Source organism: Barbus barbus (assembly GCF_936440315.1).
Source record: "Barbus barbus genome assembly, chromosome: 6".
Lineage (NCBI taxonomy): Eukaryota > Metazoa > Chordata > Actinopteri > Cypriniformes > Cyprinidae > Barbus > Barbus barbus.
This window is the reverse complement of record NC_136734.1, coordinates 13,050,046-13,069,486: the sequence shown is the minus strand read 5'-3', so window position 1 is coordinate 13,069,486 and position 19,441 is coordinate 13,050,046. Positions and strand designations below refer to the sequence as shown.

At 36.4% G+C, this 19,441-nt stretch overlaps 3 protein-coding genes and 1 long non-coding RNA gene across 6 annotated transcripts in view; all 4 read right to left on the bottom strand.

Annotated features, from left to right (window-relative positions):
- Nucleotides 1-4,115, bottom strand: part of LOC306870852 (proprotein convertase subtilisin/kexin type 5-like) — a 38,979-nt gene extending 34,864 nt beyond the window's left edge. The window contains exons 1-2 of the mRNA XM_079418312.1: nucleotides 3,978-4,115; nucleotides 211-315 (exon numbers count right to left, since the gene is read on the bottom strand). Of these exons, the coding sequence (XP_079274438.1) occupies nucleotides 211-315; nucleotides 3,978-3,986 (114 nt within the window). The 5' untranslated portion in view covers nucleotides 3,987-4,115. The remainder of the gene's footprint in view (nucleotides 1-210; nucleotides 316-3,977) is intronic.
- Nucleotides 1-19,441, bottom strand: part of LOC306870868 — a 1,223,475-nt gene that overhangs the window by 488,726 nt on the left and 715,308 nt on the right. The gene's annotated exons all lie outside the window — the stretch shown is intronic.
- On the bottom strand, nucleotides 4,580-10,193 carry LOC306870685 (annexin A1-like). The gene is made up of 13 exons (XM_079418103.1): nucleotides 9,465-10,193; nucleotides 9,209-9,273; nucleotides 8,937-9,051; nucleotides 8,494-8,588; nucleotides 7,444-7,557; nucleotides 7,276-7,366; nucleotides 7,115-7,194; nucleotides 6,947-7,003; nucleotides 6,446-6,539; nucleotides 6,274-6,369; nucleotides 5,829-5,887; nucleotides 5,290-5,412; nucleotides 4,580-5,176 (listed from the first exon to the last, which is right to left on the bottom strand). Exons 2-13 carry the CDS (start codon nucleotides 9,251-9,253, stop codon nucleotides 5,120-5,122), a joined length of 1,026 nt encoding a protein of 341 aa, XP_079274229.1. The 5' UTR covers nucleotides 9,254-9,273; nucleotides 9,465-10,193; the 3' UTR covers nucleotides 4,580-5,119.
- On the bottom strand, nucleotides 10,009-18,841 carry LOC306870684 (annexin A1-like). Of its 2 annotated transcripts, none has more exons than XM_079418102.1 (13): nucleotides 18,786-18,841; nucleotides 18,537-18,611; nucleotides 18,291-18,402; nucleotides 16,885-16,979; nucleotides 15,949-16,062; nucleotides 15,699-15,789; nucleotides 15,537-15,616; nucleotides 15,392-15,448; nucleotides 11,522-11,615; nucleotides 11,311-11,406; nucleotides 10,945-11,003; nucleotides 10,678-10,800; nucleotides 10,009-10,497 (listed from the first exon to the last, which is right to left on the bottom strand). In XM_079418102.1, the coding sequence occupies exons 2-13, from the start codon at nucleotides 18,588-18,590 to the stop codon at nucleotides 10,441-10,443; spliced, it is 1,032 nt and encodes a 343-aa protein (XP_079274228.1). In that variant the 5' UTR covers nucleotides 18,591-18,611; nucleotides 18,786-18,841; the 3' UTR covers nucleotides 10,009-10,440. The 2 variants fall into 2 exon arrangements, 1 of the variants encoding a protein (XP_079274228.1); XR_013784288.1 differs by having other exon boundaries at nucleotides 10,019-10,497; nucleotides 10,678-10,748.

Genomic DNA, 19,441 nt, shown 5'->3' with positions numbered 1-19,441 from the left:
ACAAACCACAGTGACTTAAATGAAATATTCATTGAGAGCATTTATCAATGTCTCATTTAGTTTTTGGCAAGTTTAAGGAAGCATCCGTGTGGTTTGGTGTACTGTCTTAATCTGTTTTGGTAAGTGTGTGTGGTGTTTATAAGGTGGTGTAGTCTAACTTATTAACTATTCAGTGGTGTCTCAGTGACTGAAGGTATGTGATCCTTGTACCTTGGTCTCTGTGGCGATGAGACTGTGGTTTCCTCTGCTTTTAATTGTGGACCGTTTGATGATTCCACTGTGTTGGAACTGGTAATGGTCCACTAGCCCACCAATCTGCAGCGGCACAAGGGGAAGAAGATTGTGTTTTATATACACAGCCGCTGCTGAAGTGTGACTGACAGAGATATAAATTATGTATTCATCCCTGACGTATGCCTTTGAAACAACAAAAGGGTTATCCTACACCGCTGATAGACTTACCATCAGAGGCAACCTGAGCTACCACTGCACGATTCAGCTGAGCTTAAACTTTGGCTGCTGATTACTATTTGACACCCTGTGCCTTGACATTAAGATGTTGGCCGAAGCCATACCAGATTTAACCGGAACTAAACAGCCCTGCTGTGGATGGCAGTTACACATTTCATTTGACTGAGGAGAGGAAGTCAGCATCTTACATGTTAGCAAAGACAACATGTGTGCAATTAGACAAAGCAAAATAAACTGTCTAATTGAACCGGAATTCAAACTGGCCTAAAAGTAATACATTTTCAGAATTTTCAGAAATTAAAGCATTTTCAGAAATCTACATATTTATTGATATATAATATGTTTAATAAAAAAGTATCTTATTCTCATCAAGGCATTTATTTGATCAAAATAAAGTAAAAACTGTAATATTGTGAAATATTATTACAATTTAAAATAACTAATTTCAAAATACATTGTATTTCAAATATATATATATATATATATATATATGCCTTGCAAAAGTATTCATACCCCTACATTTTTTCACGTTTTGTTATGTTGCTTCTTTTTGTTAAACTGCTTTAAATGACTATTTTCCCACAACAATCTACACTCCATACACCACAATGACAAAGCAAAAACAGAAAAATAAAATGTCACAAAAAAAAAAAAAAAAAAAATACTGAAATAAGTACATTGCATAAATATTACCCTTAACTCAGCACACAGCTGAAGCACCTTTTACAGCCTCAAATCTTTTTGGGTATGATGCGACAAGCTTTGCGCATCGGTATTTGGCAATTATCTGCCATTCTTCTCTTAATCTCTTCACCTCTCATGCTCTGTCAGGTTGGATGGTTGGATGGGATAGGTTTTTCCAGAAATATTTGAATGGGGTCAAGCTCAGGCTGGGACTGGGCCACTCAAGAACATTTACAGAGTTGTCTGTAAGCCACTCTTGCTGTGTGTTTAGGGTCATTGTTCTGTTGGAAAGTGAACCTTCTGCCCAGTCTGAGATTCTGAATGCTCTGAACTGGGTTTTCATTAAGGCTACCTCAATATTTTGGTGCACTGAGCTTTTCTTCTGCTCTGATGTGTCCCTCAGCTCAGTTCCTGCAGCTGAAAAACAGCCCTACAGAATGAGGCTGCTACCAGCACACTTTACTTTTGGGATGGTACTCTGTAGGTGATGAGCAGAGCTGGTTTCCTTCAAACATGATGCTTGGAATTGAGATTCATCAGACCAGAGAATCTTGTTTCTCACAGTCTGAGGGTCCTTTAGGTGCTTTGTTTTTTGTGAAAATTCCAAGTGTTGTTTTCATGTGTCTTTGTTTAGGAGAGGATAGAGTCTTGTCATACCTCCATAAAGCCCAGATCTGTGGAGTGTTGAAGCAATGTTTGTCCTTCTCTAGGTTTCTCCTATCTCCACGTATGATCGTGGAGCTCAACTAGAGTGACCATCAGCTTCTTGGTCACCACTCTAACCAAAGCCCTTCTCCATCAATTGCTCAGTTTGGCCAGGAGGCCAGCTCTAGGAAGAGTCCTGGTTGGCTAGCGGAGACTACATGTTTCTGTGAACCTTCAATGCAAGCAGATTTTTTTTCCTGAGCCCTTCCCCAGATGTGTGGCTTGATGCAATCCTGTTTCTGAGCTCTACAGGCAATTTTTTGACCTCATGGCTTGGTAATATGCAATATGCATTTTCAGCTGTTATACCTTTTATTAAGACATGTGCCTTTCCATATACCTTTCCATACCCATTCAATTGAATTAGCCACAGGTTATCTTCACTCAAAGTGTAGTAATATCTACAAGCAATATGATGCTCCTGAGCTAAATTTCAACTGTCCCAGATAATTATTATTTTATTTTATTATTTTTTTTGCTTATCCATTATGGTGTATGGAGTGTAGTTTGATGTTGGGAAAAAGTAATTTAAAGCAACATAAACATAAAGCAGCAACATAACAAAATGTGAAAAAAGGAAGGGGGTATGAATACTTTTGCATGGCAGTGTATATATGTGCAAATACATACATTTGATAAATTATGTAATTATATTAATATATTTTAAAATGCATTTCTGTCAATGGCAAAGCTGAATTTTCAGCAGCTATTACTACGGTCTCAAGTGTCACTTAATCATTCAGAAATTATTCTAATATGCTAATTTTGGTGAATTGTCTTCATATATTCAATGTTGAAAACAATTGTGCTGCTTAATATTTTTTGTAGAAACCATGATACATTTTTTTTCAGATTTCTCTGATAAATAGAAAGAAAAGCATGTCTCTGAAACAGAACTTTTTGTAACTTTATACAATTATATTCCCTATCACTTTTGATAAGTTAATGTGCCCTTGCTGAATAAAAGTAAAGAAAAAATAAGAATAATGTAAAAATATATAAATAAATAAATAAATAAATAAAAGTCTTACTGACTCCAAACGTTTGAACAGCAGTGTGTATGTATTGACAGTTTTACACTTTACACAATTTTACACTGTGGGTCAAATGTACAGTAGTTGCATAATTTAGATTACTTCAATTGCATTCTTATATATGCACCCCTTTTCTTATTTATTGTAAACCTCAAATATTAAATCAAGTTAAAATCACATCTAAAATGTATTTGCATTGTAATTTCCTTATTTTCTCTTCTAGGAGACAAAAGAAAGTGTGCCTGTTGGTTAACTAACTGAATTAGAGTATAAGATGCCATGGAGGTTAGGAGCTCGTCTTGCATGGTTAAACACATTTATTATACAAGAGCCAGTGACCCAGAGACATGGGCTCGGCAAGAATGAAAGACTAATTTGAAAGAAAACAAATTCTAGGAAGGAATAGAGCTTGTGTTTACACAGAATGTGTTCATAAAGGCCAATTCACACCACACAGACAAACGCCAACAAACTAGTGTGTTGGAGTTTGTTGGATCAGTGTGTTACCCCTGTTGGCATTGGTTGGAGTTTGTTTTCACCTGACTGAACATGCTTATAGATATAGAGTTAGTCGGTGTCTGTTGGTGCAGTGTGAACATGACAGTTATTTTTCATAAGATTCTAAATCCAACAGCCAACTTGAGCCAACTTGTTTGTTGGCGTTTGTCTGTGTGGTGTGAATTGGCCTTAAGAATGAGTTGGTCTATGAAGTTATTCTAGCAGTAATTGAAACATCATCTCCCACTTTCAATGACAGTAAGTCAAGCTTGACTTGAATTAAATTTCATGCTTTTCAAAGTACCATGGCATTACCAACTGTGACCATCACTGTATCATAATGAATACCGTAGTTGACAATTACAATTTTACAACACAAATGCATACTATCTATTTTGATAAAGCCTTTGAGATACATAATAAGCATTTCAATAACGAAAACACACATTTTAAATAAAAAATTCAAAGTTTAAAATATTAGATAATACCCAGTTTATATTGTAAAAAGTGAGACTGTTTAGCTTTTATCAGATGTTACCAAACAAAACATACTTAACTGGCAATACATTTCTGCCAATTACTTACCTGGCCCATGTTCACAAATCCGTACTTTCCTGCAATAAGATCAGCAGCATCAGGACCTCCAGTTATTTTAACCGCCCAGCGGTTTGTGTAGGTTTTTGTCTGGACACATTGGAGTCCAATCCCAAGTAAAAATGCATATGGAAAAAGTGCTGTAGGAGACATCTTCAGATGGTTAGGCTCTCTGCTTCATGCAGAAATATTGGTCTGATGAAACTCCTCATTGGAAAGTTCTCATTAAAAGGTGGCTTGACATTATCTACAACAGACTGGATTGTCAAATGATTGAAAAAAAAAAAGTTCCTAAAGGACCTAGTTTGACTGTGTGAGCCCTACTCCACCGCGATGGCTCCGCTGCATCTGTTGCCTGTGGCACATCTTCTCCAATTACAGTCCTATATCAGTTTCTACAGGTGCACTGTGTGCTCATACAGCAAACAAGAAACACTGGGAACACAGTCCAAGATAATAGGCCTAATGTCTACTCATGACATTATTATATTAAACAGCATTGTGCATAATCAATGTGCTTTTTAAAACGATTTGCTTGCTGCATACTTATTTGTATGATTTGTTTTCTTATTTGTTATTGATTATTTCCTTTATGATATTTGGTTTTACATTTATTTATTGATGTCTTCATTGTGTACGAATATAATTACCTTCAGGTAATTTACAAATGTGTTTCTGAATTTATTTGTTTTATTCACATTGACTCAAGAAATTAATCAATATCAAGAATAAACCTCAATGCATTGGATTGCACCAAAATAGGTGATCAGATCAGGAAGAAATAGTTCCTTGGAAACAACTGTATATTTTCGGTTACAGTGTACATTCAAATGTCACAAAACTTTGAGAATCATACAGCTTATCACAAATATAGATATGTAGATGTAGAAGTTTATTCTCAACTAATTATTGATGTTACTTTAAAGTATCCTGAAACACTTAAACCACATGCTTTTGAGTGTACTGGTCAAAGAAAAACTATTACACAATGAGTTGCACACAGAGTTTTAATGAAACACTCCTAAAGAGACACACCCTGAGGAGATAGGGTGTTTACACGGGTCATGAATACACCCATTTAATGAACAGATGTGTTTAGCGTGATCCAGTTGAATGAAGATATTTATTGTTGTCTACGGAGCCCCACAGATAGCCAGCACGATCTTCTCATAATCTCCACTTGTTTCTTTCTGTAAAAACACATAAGCCACTTTTCATTTGGTTTTAAATATGAGTCATCTAAAAATGAGAAATTAAATTCAAAAGCTTTTTAGATCGCCCGTTATGAGTTACGTAGACTCACCAGAAGGTCTTCCTGAAGGCTTTTGCCATACATCCTCTTGTACTCTTGCATGATTTTCAGCAGGTCAATTTCTGAACGACTCACAATGATTCTAGTCAACGTGTCAGTGGTGGTTCCTATTCCCTGTAGACCCAAGCATTATTACAGCATATTACAGTTTAACTGATTTGATGATGTGACTGAATTCTGTTTTTGTTAGTCCATTTGTTAATAATAGGATATGCTGGCACTTGTACCAAAGAAAACTTTAAACTCAACAAATTTTGATATGCAGTTAAAATACAAAATCAGACCAATTCTGGAGTTATTTGTGAAATTTCCAAATTGCTTAATATAGTGGTATATAGATTTGATAGTCATTTTCATCAAGATATTGACACCCTGATGTCCTTTAGGCCAGAAAAAGTGTAATTTGAAAATCTCCAGAAAAACAAAAGAGTTCTATCCTCTTTGATCACTGGGCCAGATAAGAAACACAGACATTCACTGACAAATTCGATCAAATGGAAAACATTTCATGAATTTCTCTGCAACTTTACCTTCATAGCCAGGTGGAGCCTTTCTGCAAAGTAGGCAGGTTTGTTCCAAGCAGACTTCACTAAAACATGAAAAAGACCATTAGAAGAACATTAAGATCATTATTACAAAATAACATTAACGCAAAAACAAACAAACAAATAATTCTTCTTCTTGTTATTGTTAATTATAAATATAAATAATAACTAAAAAGTGAATTTGAACAACATTCCATATTTTTTAGATATAAATTTAGTTAATCTTGGATATTTGTACCTAACCTAAGTTTTCGTGTGTGAGAATGAAACCACCCTTAACATGTACAGCTGGAAAAACAAGTCTGTTTGTTGAACAAGTTTTTATAGAACTGCCTTTATCCAAATGGCCGCTGAAGCATTTAAAATGACTAGTTTCTCTATCACACACCCACACAGACACAAAGACTAAAACAAAGTCTTAAATATTTACCCAGGGTCATCAGGCAGTCTTCAAAATTTCCATGCAGTTCACCCTCAAGATCTTTGGCAAAACCGTCTTTGCTCAGTTGGCCATAATACTGTAAAACTGTGGATTTTAAACAACACTGTTAATGTAACTACTCCAAAATGGCATATAATAAAAATCTGATTCCTCCACTTACCTTTGCACAACTGAGCTTCACTCCTGTTTGTGAGGATGTCAATCAGAACAGAGCAAACAGTGCCAATCCGATTCTCTCCTGCTTCAAAAAGTGCCTGAAACAACAACATAGCAAAGTCAGAGACAGTCAGAATCTACATTGTTTGTTTTCATTTATAATGCTTATTACATGGCATTGTGCAAAACTTGATTATGCTGTATCAAGCACTGAGTGGTCAGATACTTTTTTAATGACTGCAAAACTTTAAAACGGACCGCTGTCCATGGCAACATACCCATGCTGCTTTCAAGTTCATTGTTATTCTGTGGTTCCTTGTTTTTCATACCAACACAATTTAGAACAGCTAAGTGGTTCCATTTGGCAAGTTCAGTATTATTAGTATATGGTGAATGTAAAAACTGTCGATAGATGACTGGAAGCCTAAGTATGTCCTAATATTATTTTGCAATAATGACCAGATTACATATTTCATTGGCCATAGTGTAAGTTAAGAATATTTACCTTTGCATCACTCTTAGCGACACCATCATCAATGTTACGGTCTTCACTCCTGGTAGCCTGAAGTTATTAGATACAGTAAAAAGGCATTGCATTGGATATAACACTAATTTTTTGTGTTTTTTTTTTTTGCTCTGTAACAAAATTGTCACTGAACTATGTTGTATTTACCTTGCAAAGGGCAAGTAGTGTGGTCTCGAGATCTCCTTTAATATCACTTTTAATATTTTCTTCCAGCAGCTCTCCATAGACTGTACAACAGAAAGAGGTTAGCAGCTATCTCTGCTTTTAGAATGAACATGTACAGTGTGTATGTAAATCTTTCTTGATACCTTCTTTGTAAGCAGTCTTCAATGCTGTAATTTCCTTGTTTGATCTGGTCCCCAGAATTTCATTTAGGACGGCCTCATTTGTCCCAGCACCCTAATTATCAATGACATTCTAGTATTACTAAGTAGATTTAAGCAACATATTGCAATAAGAACAGTCAGAAGTTGTACCTTCATGGCGCTTTTCATCTCAAAAGCATCATACTCGCTAGGAGTCATCAGCAAGGCAAGGACCACTTCCTCAAATTCTGACTTCAGAGCCTTTTTCAGTGCATCTGCCAGAGGCTGAGGATTAATAATAAAACAAAAGCTATTAGTACAAAATAACACAAAATAATATTATAAACAGGCCATGCTGTTTAAAAGAAGAAAAACAACTATTTCTCATCTGTTTCTTAAACTTGGACCTACAGATATTGTAAATGACTCATCTATGTTGCTTCATATGTCAAGTTCAAGTATTGATTAAACAAACAAACAAACAGAAAAGATTGGTACAGTAAAAATTTCAGATAGGATTAAAACCTTGTATCAACCGGGCTTGCCATATTTTACACAACCATTTCAATGACCAAGAAAGCCTGACCCGAAATGGGTAGATGGCACTGTAGTAGTGAGTGGGGCGGGGCCGAGAGCCGTGGGGGCGGAACGAGGCCGGTGTTTTTTTTTTATTTTTATTATTAAATTCTTTAAATGTAAAAATAAAAAAAATAAAAAAATAAACAAACATAAAAGTACAGCGGCAGCCCCTCACGGACGACTGCCGCACACAAAACACAAACTAAAATCCAGGCCTGGTCCTCTCTCGTCTTCCACTGTCGTCCCTCCTCCTTTTATCCTTCTGGAGCTCCTCCGTGGGACTCGAGACCGGTGAGTCGCTCATTATCATTCACTCCACCGGCCTCGTTCCGCCCCCACAGCTCTCGGCCCCGCCCCACTCACTACTGCCACAATATGACTTGGCTCATTCATCTGTATTGTCCCATATTGTTAAGTTCAAGGGTCCTTGGAAAAGGACTGTTAAAGTGAAAAATGTTCAGTTGTTAATCTTTCATTATTTTTAGTGCATCTAAAAAAATATTTAATTATGTTATATTTAACGATTATGAAATATCACCTTAAATGTTAAGATGGAATAGAAAGCTTCAGTAAGTAACACATGAATAAGTAATTGGATTCAAATGAATACTGAATACTTTAAAAAGATGTGAAAATGCTTACTTTTCCTGTACTCTGCTTATAGGCCTCTTTGATCTGTTGTCTTTGTGCATTGCTCCTCTTTGCTATGACCTCCACAATAGTGGCTTCATCCACGCCTTAATGACAGGAAAACAGGGCAAAATCACAAAGGTTTTCACATGAGCAGCTGTTTACAGAGTAATACTGCTGGATCTTGGGCAATTGCACATGAGTGCACTTGTTTCCTTGTGCATAATCACTGAGAAATTAGGATAAGCATAATAGAAGCATAATAATACAAGTCCCAACAGAGCTATATATTGGGATATGACATAAGATATATATATATTCCTGCTATGACGTAATTGTTGGGGTGTGTCCTTCAAACATGCAACAACAAAGTGCAAAATTGTTTTAAACTTCTACTTGAGTTTCAACACCAGAAACATAAAGGCATGTTAAATGTGTTTAACTTTGCATTTTACCTTTGGTCTCAATGGCTTTCTTTAATTTTGCAGCATCATTCTGGGCATTAAAATTAGGATCAGCCTTGACTGTTCCGAAGTATCCCGTCTCAACAATAGGAGCAGGTTTAAAACCCTAAGATTAAGCATATTACAACATATGTAAGTACATATAAGTAGTTTTCTTTGCTAATGCTTGAGTTGAGTGTGCTTGAGTTAGTCACTCCTTACAGGAGACCCATCTAAAGTTGATCTTTTTGTATGGCCAGAAGGTATGAAATGTTTTTACTGACCTCGTCTTTATTAGATTGCTGAAATAATTTCTGGAGAAAAGCCATCTCGTGAGCTTCTTAATACACTATAAAGAACAAAGCGAATGAAGAAGTTATTGCAAACATTATGCAGATTAATCTATACTGCAAATTGTCATATCAATTCCAATACCATCAATCACTTCATTATGAGTATAGCATCATGAATTGTTGGCAGTATTAATTAGGGCAAGCTCTGTAGGACATGCAGTAAAATGCATTTACAAAGAAAACTCACCTGTTCCTCTGTGAAGTCTGTAAGAGCTGATCTGAAGTAGGTAATTTCGGGAACAGTACCTGTCTTTTTATTCCTTATACACACCCACTGAAAAAACGTTGGGCTGGGTAAAGGGGTTAGACCAGGTTGTTCTGGTTGTACCTGTCTAAGACTTGTGATAATCTGTCATTTAATGTACTTGCTGCACTCAACCCTATTGTAATCTAAACCTAATATAAAACAAAACTTACACTGAAACTTACTAACACTTTAGTTTAGGGACCAGTTCTCACTACTTATTAGCATGCATATTGACTGTTTTTAGTACTTAATAACCACATGTTAATGCCTTATTCTGCATGGCCATATTTTAGATGCCTTAATCCTTTGTCATAAGCTTAACCTTACCTAAACTACCTTGCTATTAATAAGCAGCAAATTAGGAGTTTATTGAGGCAAATTACAAAGTTAAAAGCTAGTTAATAGTGAGAACTGGTCCCCAAAAGTGTGACCAAACTTACATATGAAATGATATTGTTCACTAGAAATTGCATAAGATGCAGATGCTTTAAACTACAGTTTTAGAGATTTTATTAGTCGTGGAATTTGTCTCTTTGATTATGAGAACAGACACACAGCCAGTGCTCACAGTTTTCACATACTGTCACATGCTAAAGAAACCAATATGTTCATCACAACACAAAATATTGCCACAATTTACAAAGCGATTTATTTCAATAATACTAATATATAGTTGCCATGTAATTGTTATAAACACTTGAATTACCACTAAGACAGTATGCCAAGTTATAGCTATAGGAATATTATACTGATGATAACATTTACAGAGTGCATAATGACATTTTTTTCATATTTAAATTAAACAGCTTTCATAAGCCGACTAAGGGGGATTGAGTTGTGCCAACACGGGTAGTTAATATAACCATGTAATGAATCTGCAGATGTTTTTTGGATAATTTAGACATTTAAGAGATGATTACTGAGTGCCACAGAGAGTCAGGATAATCTTCTCATAGTCTCCACCCGTTTCCTTCTGTAAAACAAGAAAAGGGGTAAATGTAGAGGTGAACTTGACTTGAATTTGTCGGAAATTGACTGGATCATGAAAAGCGACCATTTCATTCAATAATGGATGTGAAGTAAGTGGGCTCATTTTTATTTCATGTTAGCATCAAACTAGTTGTTTAGAGCTTTTCAAATGATGGAGACTCACCAGAATGGCCTCCTGAAGGGTTTTGCCATACATCCTCTTATATTCTTGAATGATTTTCAGCAGGTCAATTTCTGAACGACTCACAATGATTCTAGTCAATGTATCAGTATTTGTTCCTAACCCCTAGAAACCCACATTACATTACATTATTCATGTAAAAATTAGAAATAATGAAGAATGAAAATATCAAAAGCATATGCAGCACTCACAGTGCACAACTACATAGGCGTACTAAAATGCATTCCATAAATTCCTTTGCAACTTTACCTTCATAGCCAGGTGGAGCTTTTCTGCAAAGAAGGCAGGTTTGTTCCAAGCAGACTTCACTAAACATGAAAATAAGAATGTTGTGAGGTTTGTATGTTTGTAAAAAACTGTTATGAGCACACAAACGGAAGATGTGACTTCGTACTGCATGATTTAGTTACTATTGTATCTTTGTACGAATCTTTGTGTGATAAAGGTTTGTGTGATAATGCTGACTGGACCCACCCTCGACATGCAGAGCTGGAAAAACAAGCTTCCTAAAAACTTTACTTTGAATAGTCTTTCGATCACTGATTTAACATGTCTAGAATCTCTTGCACACACCCACAGACACACACAGACTAAAATGAAGGCTTGTTTCCTTACCCAGGGTCATCAGACAGTCTTCAAGGTTTCCATGCAGCTCACTCTCCAGCACTTTGGCCAAACCCTGCTTGCTGTATTTGCCATAATGCTGGAAAACTGCAAACACATTTTTATTGACACTATTAGTGTCTAAAAATATAAAGTCAACTCTCTGTGAAAAATAATCATATATGTAACATTTGTATTCTGTCATAGATGTTTCTCCATTTACTTTTGCACAACTGAGCTTCACTCCTGGATGTGAGGACATCAATCAGGACAGAGCAAACAGTACCAACTCGATTCTCTCCCGCCTCAAACAGAGCCTGTATAAAGCAGAGACAGTGAGTGCATTTACACAACCTTACATATTTTAATTGCAAACTATAATGCATACTTCTGTGTTCTATTTTATAGTATGCATCGTCCATGTTGTGAATTGATGTTAGTGGTGTTGAAGTTCTGCAGCAAAGCGATGATATCTCAGATCATTATCTAGTCTTGTGTAAACTCCACATAGCTAAAACTGTAAATTCTACACCTTGTTACAAGTATGGTAGAACCATCACTTCTACCACAAAAGACTGCTTTGTAAGTAATCTTCCTGATCTATCTCAATTCCTCATCATATCTAACAGCACAGAAAAACTTGATGATGTACTCTATGGACTATGGACTCTATCTTTTCTAGAACTTTAGATACAGTTGCTCCTTTACGCTTAAGGAAGATGTAAAGAAAACAGTCCGACTCCGTGGTATAATGAGCACACTCGCACCCTAAAGAGAGCAGCCCGGAAAATGGAGTGCAGCTGGAGGAAAACAAAACTAGAGGTATTTCGTATAGCCTGGCGGGAAAATACCCTATCCTACAGAAAACCATTAAAAACTGCTAGATCTGATTACTTTTCGTCTCTTCTAGAAGAAAACAAACATAACCCACGGTATTTATTCAATACAGTCACTAAATTAACGAAAAATAAAGCATCAACAGGTGTTGGCATTTCCCAAAAGCACAGCAGCAATGATTTTATGAACTACTTTACTTCCAAGATCGATACTATGAGAGATAAAATTGTAACCATGCAGCCGTCAGCTACAGTATCGCATCAGATAGTGCCCTATAGATCCCCTGAGGAACAATTTCACTCATTATCTACTATAGGAGAGGAAGAATTGTATAAATTTGTTAAATCATCTAAACCAACAACATATATGTTAGACCCTATTCCATCTAAACTACTAAAAGAGCTGCTTCCAGAAGTCATAGATCCTCTTTTGGCTATTATTAATTCATCACTGTCATTAGGATATGTCCCCAAAACCTTCAAATTGGCTGTAATAAAGCCTCTCATTAAAAAAAACACAACTTGACCCCAAAGATCTAGTTAATAACAGACCGATCTCAAATCTCCCTTTTCTGTCAAAGATATTAGAAAAGGTAGTATCCTCGCAATTATATTCCTTCTTAGAGAAAAATAGTATTTGTGAGGAATTCCAGTCAGGATTTAGACCGTATCATAGTTCTGAGACTGCTCTCATTAGAGTTACAAATGACCTGCTTCTATCATCTGATCGTGGTTGTATCTCTTTATTAGTTCTACTGGATCTTAGTGCTGCGTTCGACACTATCGACCACAACATTCTTTTAAATAGACTAGAACACTTTGTTGGCATTAGTGGAAGTGCATTAGCATGGTTCAAATCGTACTTATCGGAACGCCATCAGTTCGTAGCAGTGAATGAAGAGGTATCATATCGAATACAAGTGCAGTATTACGAGTACCTCAAGGCTCAGTACTAGGGCCGTTACTTTTCACGCTTTACATGTTACCCTTGGGAGATATTATGAGGAGACATGGTGTTAGCTTTCACAGTTATGCTGATGATACTCAGCTCTATATTTCTTCGCGGCCCAGGGAAACACACCAAATTGAGAAACTAACGGAATGCATAGCCGATATAAAAAACTGGATGACGAGTAACTTCTTACTGCTAAATTCTGAAAAAACAGAGGTGTTAATTATCAGACCTAAAAACCCCACATGTAATAACCTAGAAAACTATCTAACACTATCTAACACTTGACGGCTGCTCAATTCTTCTTCATCAGTTAGGAACCTATGTGTGCTGTTTGATAGCAATCTTTCATTTGAAAGCCATGTTTCTAGCATCTGTAAAACTGCGTTTTTCCATCTCAAAAATATATCTAAATTGCGACCTATGCTCTCAACGTCAAATGCAGAAATACTAATTCATGCGTTTATGACCTCAAGGTTAGACTATTGTAATGCTTTATTGGGTGGTTGTTCTGCACGCTTGATCAACAAATTACAGTTGGAAACTGTTCCATGTTTTCGCCATTTGTGGATAATGGCTCTCACTGTGGTTCGCTGGAGTCCCAAAGCTTTAGAAATGGCTTATAACCTTTTCCAGACTGATAGATCTCAATTACTTTCTCATTTGTTCCTGAATTTCTTTGGATCTCAACATGATGTGTAGCTTTTGAGGATCTTTTGGTCTACTTCACTTTGTCAGGCAGGTGCTATTTAAGTGATTTCTTGATTGCGAACAGGTGTGGCAGTAATCAGGACTGGGTGTGGCTAGAGAAACTGAACTCAGGTGTGATAAACCACAGTTATGTTTTAACGGGGGGGGGGGGGGGGGGGGGGGATACTTTTTCACACAGGGCCACGTCTGCTAATAACTTTTGAACCATAAGGTATAGAAGCAAAAATTCCTTGACTCATGGCTAGTCAAATGCATACCAAAATTAAAATTTCTACGAGTCAAAAATTTTCGCAATTGTGAATTTTTCTAAAAACCTACTTTTTCGAACTCGTCTTAAACAGTTCATCCAATTTTTACCAAAATTGCCTCAGATCATCTTCAGAGCATTCAAGCCAAAAGTTATCAAAAGCTTTTTGATATACCAAACCATTTATTAAAGCACACTAACAAATTTAATGAGGTTTGCGCAAAAAAGGGCATATATCTCCGCAATGCATTTTACATTTACATTTACATTTAGCTGACGCTTTTACAACATAAAAAAACAAAAACAAAAAAAAAACAGACCCTACCTGTATGAATAGAACAAATTGATCCTGGTTCTGGCTATGATCATCCTTAAGACTACTGCAAGAATAGATTAAGCGTCTACATATTATATAGAACGCAGTGGTAGTTTTGGTCTTCAACCCAACCATCAAAAAAAGATCTATTAGAGCATTATTACTTTCAAAAGATGCCTGTAGGCACTTCACTTGCCTCTCTTAAGGCATAACAGTTAAGCTAGCAATAACAATAATAAAAATAAAAATTACTGAAACTGTTGTCTCATTAGTACATATTTCTTATGTTATCCAAAGATGCCACAAAATTTCACAACAGTAGTGTTGAAGCACAACTGATGTAAAACAACAAATCTGTAAGTAGGCTACTTTTAACTTGCAATTTTCTGTTTCAATCATAGATGGCAGTAGTGCACTTTTAAATAAAATATTTTGTCTAAAATGTTAGTTACGCAATATTAACTTTCGTGTATAAATGTTGTATAAAAGCAATATCACACTTGTAACCGTATTGTTGTAACACTGACTTATCCACCCTTTTCTTCCCATAAGAGCGGGACTAAAATTTTATGGGTCTAGCCTCCGGGTCTCATCCACATCCAGCTATATTTAGCTGTACAAAAACAGCTTGTTTTGCTGCTTGATATAGAAAATGTGTGTGTCTTACCATATTATTTTAATGTATTGTCTTAATTATGAACACACTGGTTTGTAGTGCAAACAGTTTTACTCTGTACTGCTTGTTTTTATTATTCTCGTTTTTTCCCTATAGTGTCTAATGAACCCATTGGCTTACTTCCGCATTGAAGAATAAGGTGGAGAGCTTCTACAGAACCATACACATACAGTCTATGGAGAAAATGAATGGGATACTTCCAGATGCCTACCAACCAATCCAAATTCAAAACAGGTTACTGGAAAATGATATAGACCCAGACAAATCAGCTTATTTAAACACAATAATTAATAACATGAGTTGTGTGTTGTTTAGTTCAGTTGTTACAGTGTTGGCGTAGAATCTGCCACAGTACCTTTGCTTCACTCTTTGCAAGCCCATCGTCAATATTATAGTCTTCACTCCTGGTAGCCTGTTATAGGATATATATTCAGAACACATAAATTATTCAGTTTTCTTATGGCGTAACATACGTATACTAAACAGCATAATTTTTGTACCTTGCAAAGGGCAAGCAGGGTAGTCTCAAGATCTCCACTAACTTCACCTTTAAGTTGTTCGTCCAGCAGCTGTCCATAGACTTTACAACAAAAAGAGGTTAGCAGCTACACACACATTTGCATTCATGAAGTACATGTATGTATTTGGATCTGTGTTGTTACCTTCTTTGAAAGTATTTTTCATTGCTGTGATCTCCTTGTTTGATCTGGTCCCTAGAATTTCACTTATGACATCCTCTTTTGTCCCAAGACCCTAATTATTAATAATTCTTTAGTGCTGAAATCTTTAAATAAAACATTGGATGGCTGTCTAACATTTTAAAATATTTAAATATTAACTGTCAAGGTTAAAAAAAACACAACACTACACTACATAACACAAAACAAACAAAAAAAGGATAAAAAATTAGACCTTCATGGCTCTTTTCATTTCAAAAGCATCATATTCAGGGGGTGTCATCAGTAAGGCCAGGACCACTTCCTCAAAATCTGACTTCAAAGCCTTTTTCAGCGCATCCGCCAGAGGCTGAGCACAAAAAACAAACAAACAAAAAAAAACATAGGCCTACAATACACTAATCCACACACGCACGCACGCACACACACACACAAAGTTGAGCAGCTGTCAGATATTTAGATTTTTTCTTTAATACATTAGAACAAAACCAAATATGTGACCTTATGACTTAAGAGTGCCACCTGCTGGTAAAATGTTGTAAATGTAGACTGCATCTGCTCATGACCTTTGAAAGAATTTTCACAAAAATAGTTCAGCCATACTGTAGTTCATAAACTATACAATCATATTTTTTTAATTCCTTGGACCATGCAGTGTATGCAGTGTTTAATGCAGTGTACATGATGTCACTGATGTTCTTGACTTCCCACTTGATGTTCTTGGGCAGTCGTGGACTAATGGATAGAGATTTGGACTTGTAACCCGAAGGTTGTGGGTTTGAGTCTCAGGTCTGGCAGGGATTGTAGGTGGGGGAAGTGAATAACCAACACTCTCTCCACCCTCAATACCACGACTGAAGTGAGACCATTGAGCAAGGCACCAAACCCCCAACTGCTCCCCGGGCGCTGCAGCATTGGCTGCCCACTGCTCCGGGTGTATGTTCACTACTGTGTGTACACTTGGATGGGTTAAATGCAGAGCACACATTCTGAGTATGGGTCACCATACTTGGCCACACACCACTGAGTCAACATTCATATTTCAATTACAAATAACTGAGACTTCTAAACATCCTCTATCTATTCCTCCAATCTCATATTTACATGCCAGACCATCTTTACACATCTAAATAGGCCAAAGACAACAATTGTTGGATGTAAAAATGCTTACTTTTCCCGCACTCTGCTGATAAGCTTCTTTGATCTGTTGTCTTTGTGCATTGCTTCTCTTTGCTATCACCTCCACAATAGTGGCTTCATCCACACCTTCATGAGAGGAAAAGAGATGAAAGAGAGAGGCTTTTTATGATCAAACTACAGCTAATTCTGGTGGTTTAAAACGAGCCGCGCTGCATCATGCACATCAAGGTGCATAAGAAGTACAACTATAACTGTGTATTGGCAGTAGCCCCTTACTGCAGAACAAAGATCCAGGGGGCGGGGTTGGATCCACATCCAGGGGGTGGAGATGGTAGGTTTAGGGGTGGAGATGGGTAGGTTTAGGGGTGGGGATGGGTGGGTTTAGGGATCAAGGGGTGGAAACGGGTAGATTTAGGTATATGTAAGGTGGGAGGAGTTGGATCTAGATCCAACCACACCCCCTGGATCTTGTGTTCTGCAGTGAGGACCTGTATTGGGGGATATGTATTTAATTTAATGCTGATTCATGAGACATGGGACCACATTTTTTGCTTGTCTCTCTTTTTTTAAGCAATATTTCAAATCAATCAGACTCGGTCACTAGAATGTTCTTAAAACAAATGTGCCATATGAGTCAAATGCTAGTATTTTATTTGACAGTACACATTTTTTTGTATCTGATAGTGTTGATACACACTAAGTAAGACATATTAAACAATGGAAAAAACACATGTACAAAATATATATGCATTATATATTTGAAAATATATATAAATATATGAAAATACAAAATAATTCCTTAGTACATTTTGTCATGTGGCCAGTTTTGTTCTAGTGCTCATGAATTAGTGTCATTAAGCCTGTGGTTTTCAACTATGACAATGTCAAGTCACTTTTATTTATATAGCGCTTTTAACAATACAGATTGTGTCAAAGCACTTAACAGTATCAAATTGGAGGATAGAGTGTCAGTAATGTATAATAATAAGATTAAACACTCAATTTTCAGTTAAAGGCATTTCATTATTGAATTCAGTGACGTCATTGTCTAGCTCAGTTTAGTTTAAATAGTATTTGTGAAATAAAATTGACGATAATCACTATCAATGTAGTTCTAGGAATGCATTCTAGGTAAGTTTTCCAGGTATTGCAGGGGTGTGTCCTACTAAACATGACAACACTTGAATAAACACATAACTTATTATATCTAGTTGACATGAACAGTCCTTTTCATATTTTGTCAAAACACATTCAAATAAGCATCCCAACAGTATTTCTAACATTGGTATCAGGAGCATGAGAGCATTTTATGTCTTTAATGTTGCATTTATCTTGATTTCTACACTGATTAGGATGTCTCCTTCAACATTATAGCACAACACTGCTATGCGTAATTCAAAATGAGTAAAATACCTGTATTTACAGCAAAAGATTTACCTTTGGTCTCAATAGCTTTCTTCAATTTTGCAGCATCATTTTGGGCATTAAAGTTTGGATCAGGCTTTACTGTTCCAAAGTATGCTGTCTCCGCTGGACCACCTTTAAAACCCTGTGATGGAACATATTACAACACCCACTGAATGTCAAACCATGGACTAATTATTAATATAAGTAGTAATGTTGAGCTGCACTACAATATATTCAAATCATTGGTCATATACAGTATATATACTCTATACTTACCTTGCTGCTGTCATCATCAGTAATTTTGTCGATAAACTTCTTGAAGAATGCCATCCTTTAAAACTTTTGAAAAAGCTATGACAAGTAACAAACAAACAAACACATACATACATAAATGCTATGTGCTTATGAAACGCCATTACTAATATATGTTTGTAAGTCATTGATTCAGTGTCAAATGTTTTCGAAGAGCTTTTTAAAATATGCTACTGATGACTACAGTAAAACACATTTACTATGATATCTCACCTGTTCCCCTGGGAAGTCTGTGAGAGCTGCTCTTAAATGGGTAATTTCAGAAACACAACCAGGCCTTTTATTCTTTAGTCACATGCAAAAAAAAAAAAAAAAAAACCTTGGCTGGGTGGAGGAGTTGGACCAGGTTGTTCTGGTTGTACCTGTCTTAAGTCATTTAATGTGTTTGCTGCACTCACCTTTGTGCGAGATAAACTGTCATACAATATGAAGCCTAAACAAAAAATCATATACATGAAGTGATATTGTTCACTAGATTTTGCACAAGACTGTGCACATGCTTCTACTTAGTTTCATATTATTCTATTCTATTGTATTCTGTTCTATTCATGCACAGTTAGTTCATCCAAAATGGGAAATTCTATCATCATTTACTCATTCATTGTTTTTCCAAAAACTCATGACTTTCTGCTGTGAAAAGCATAAGGAAGAGAATGCAGATGTGTGTCCTTTTGTGTTCCACAGATGAAAGAAAATGACTGGAATTACATAAGGGTGAGGAAATAACATTTTCGGGTGAACTCTCCAAGGTCAAGCTACAACTCCTGTCTAGAGTTTTCTCACACTACAGATGTAGAATCAAAGCTTGGTGGGGGGGGGGGGGGGGGGGGGGGGGGGGGGGGGCAATTTTAGGTGACAGGACAAACTCT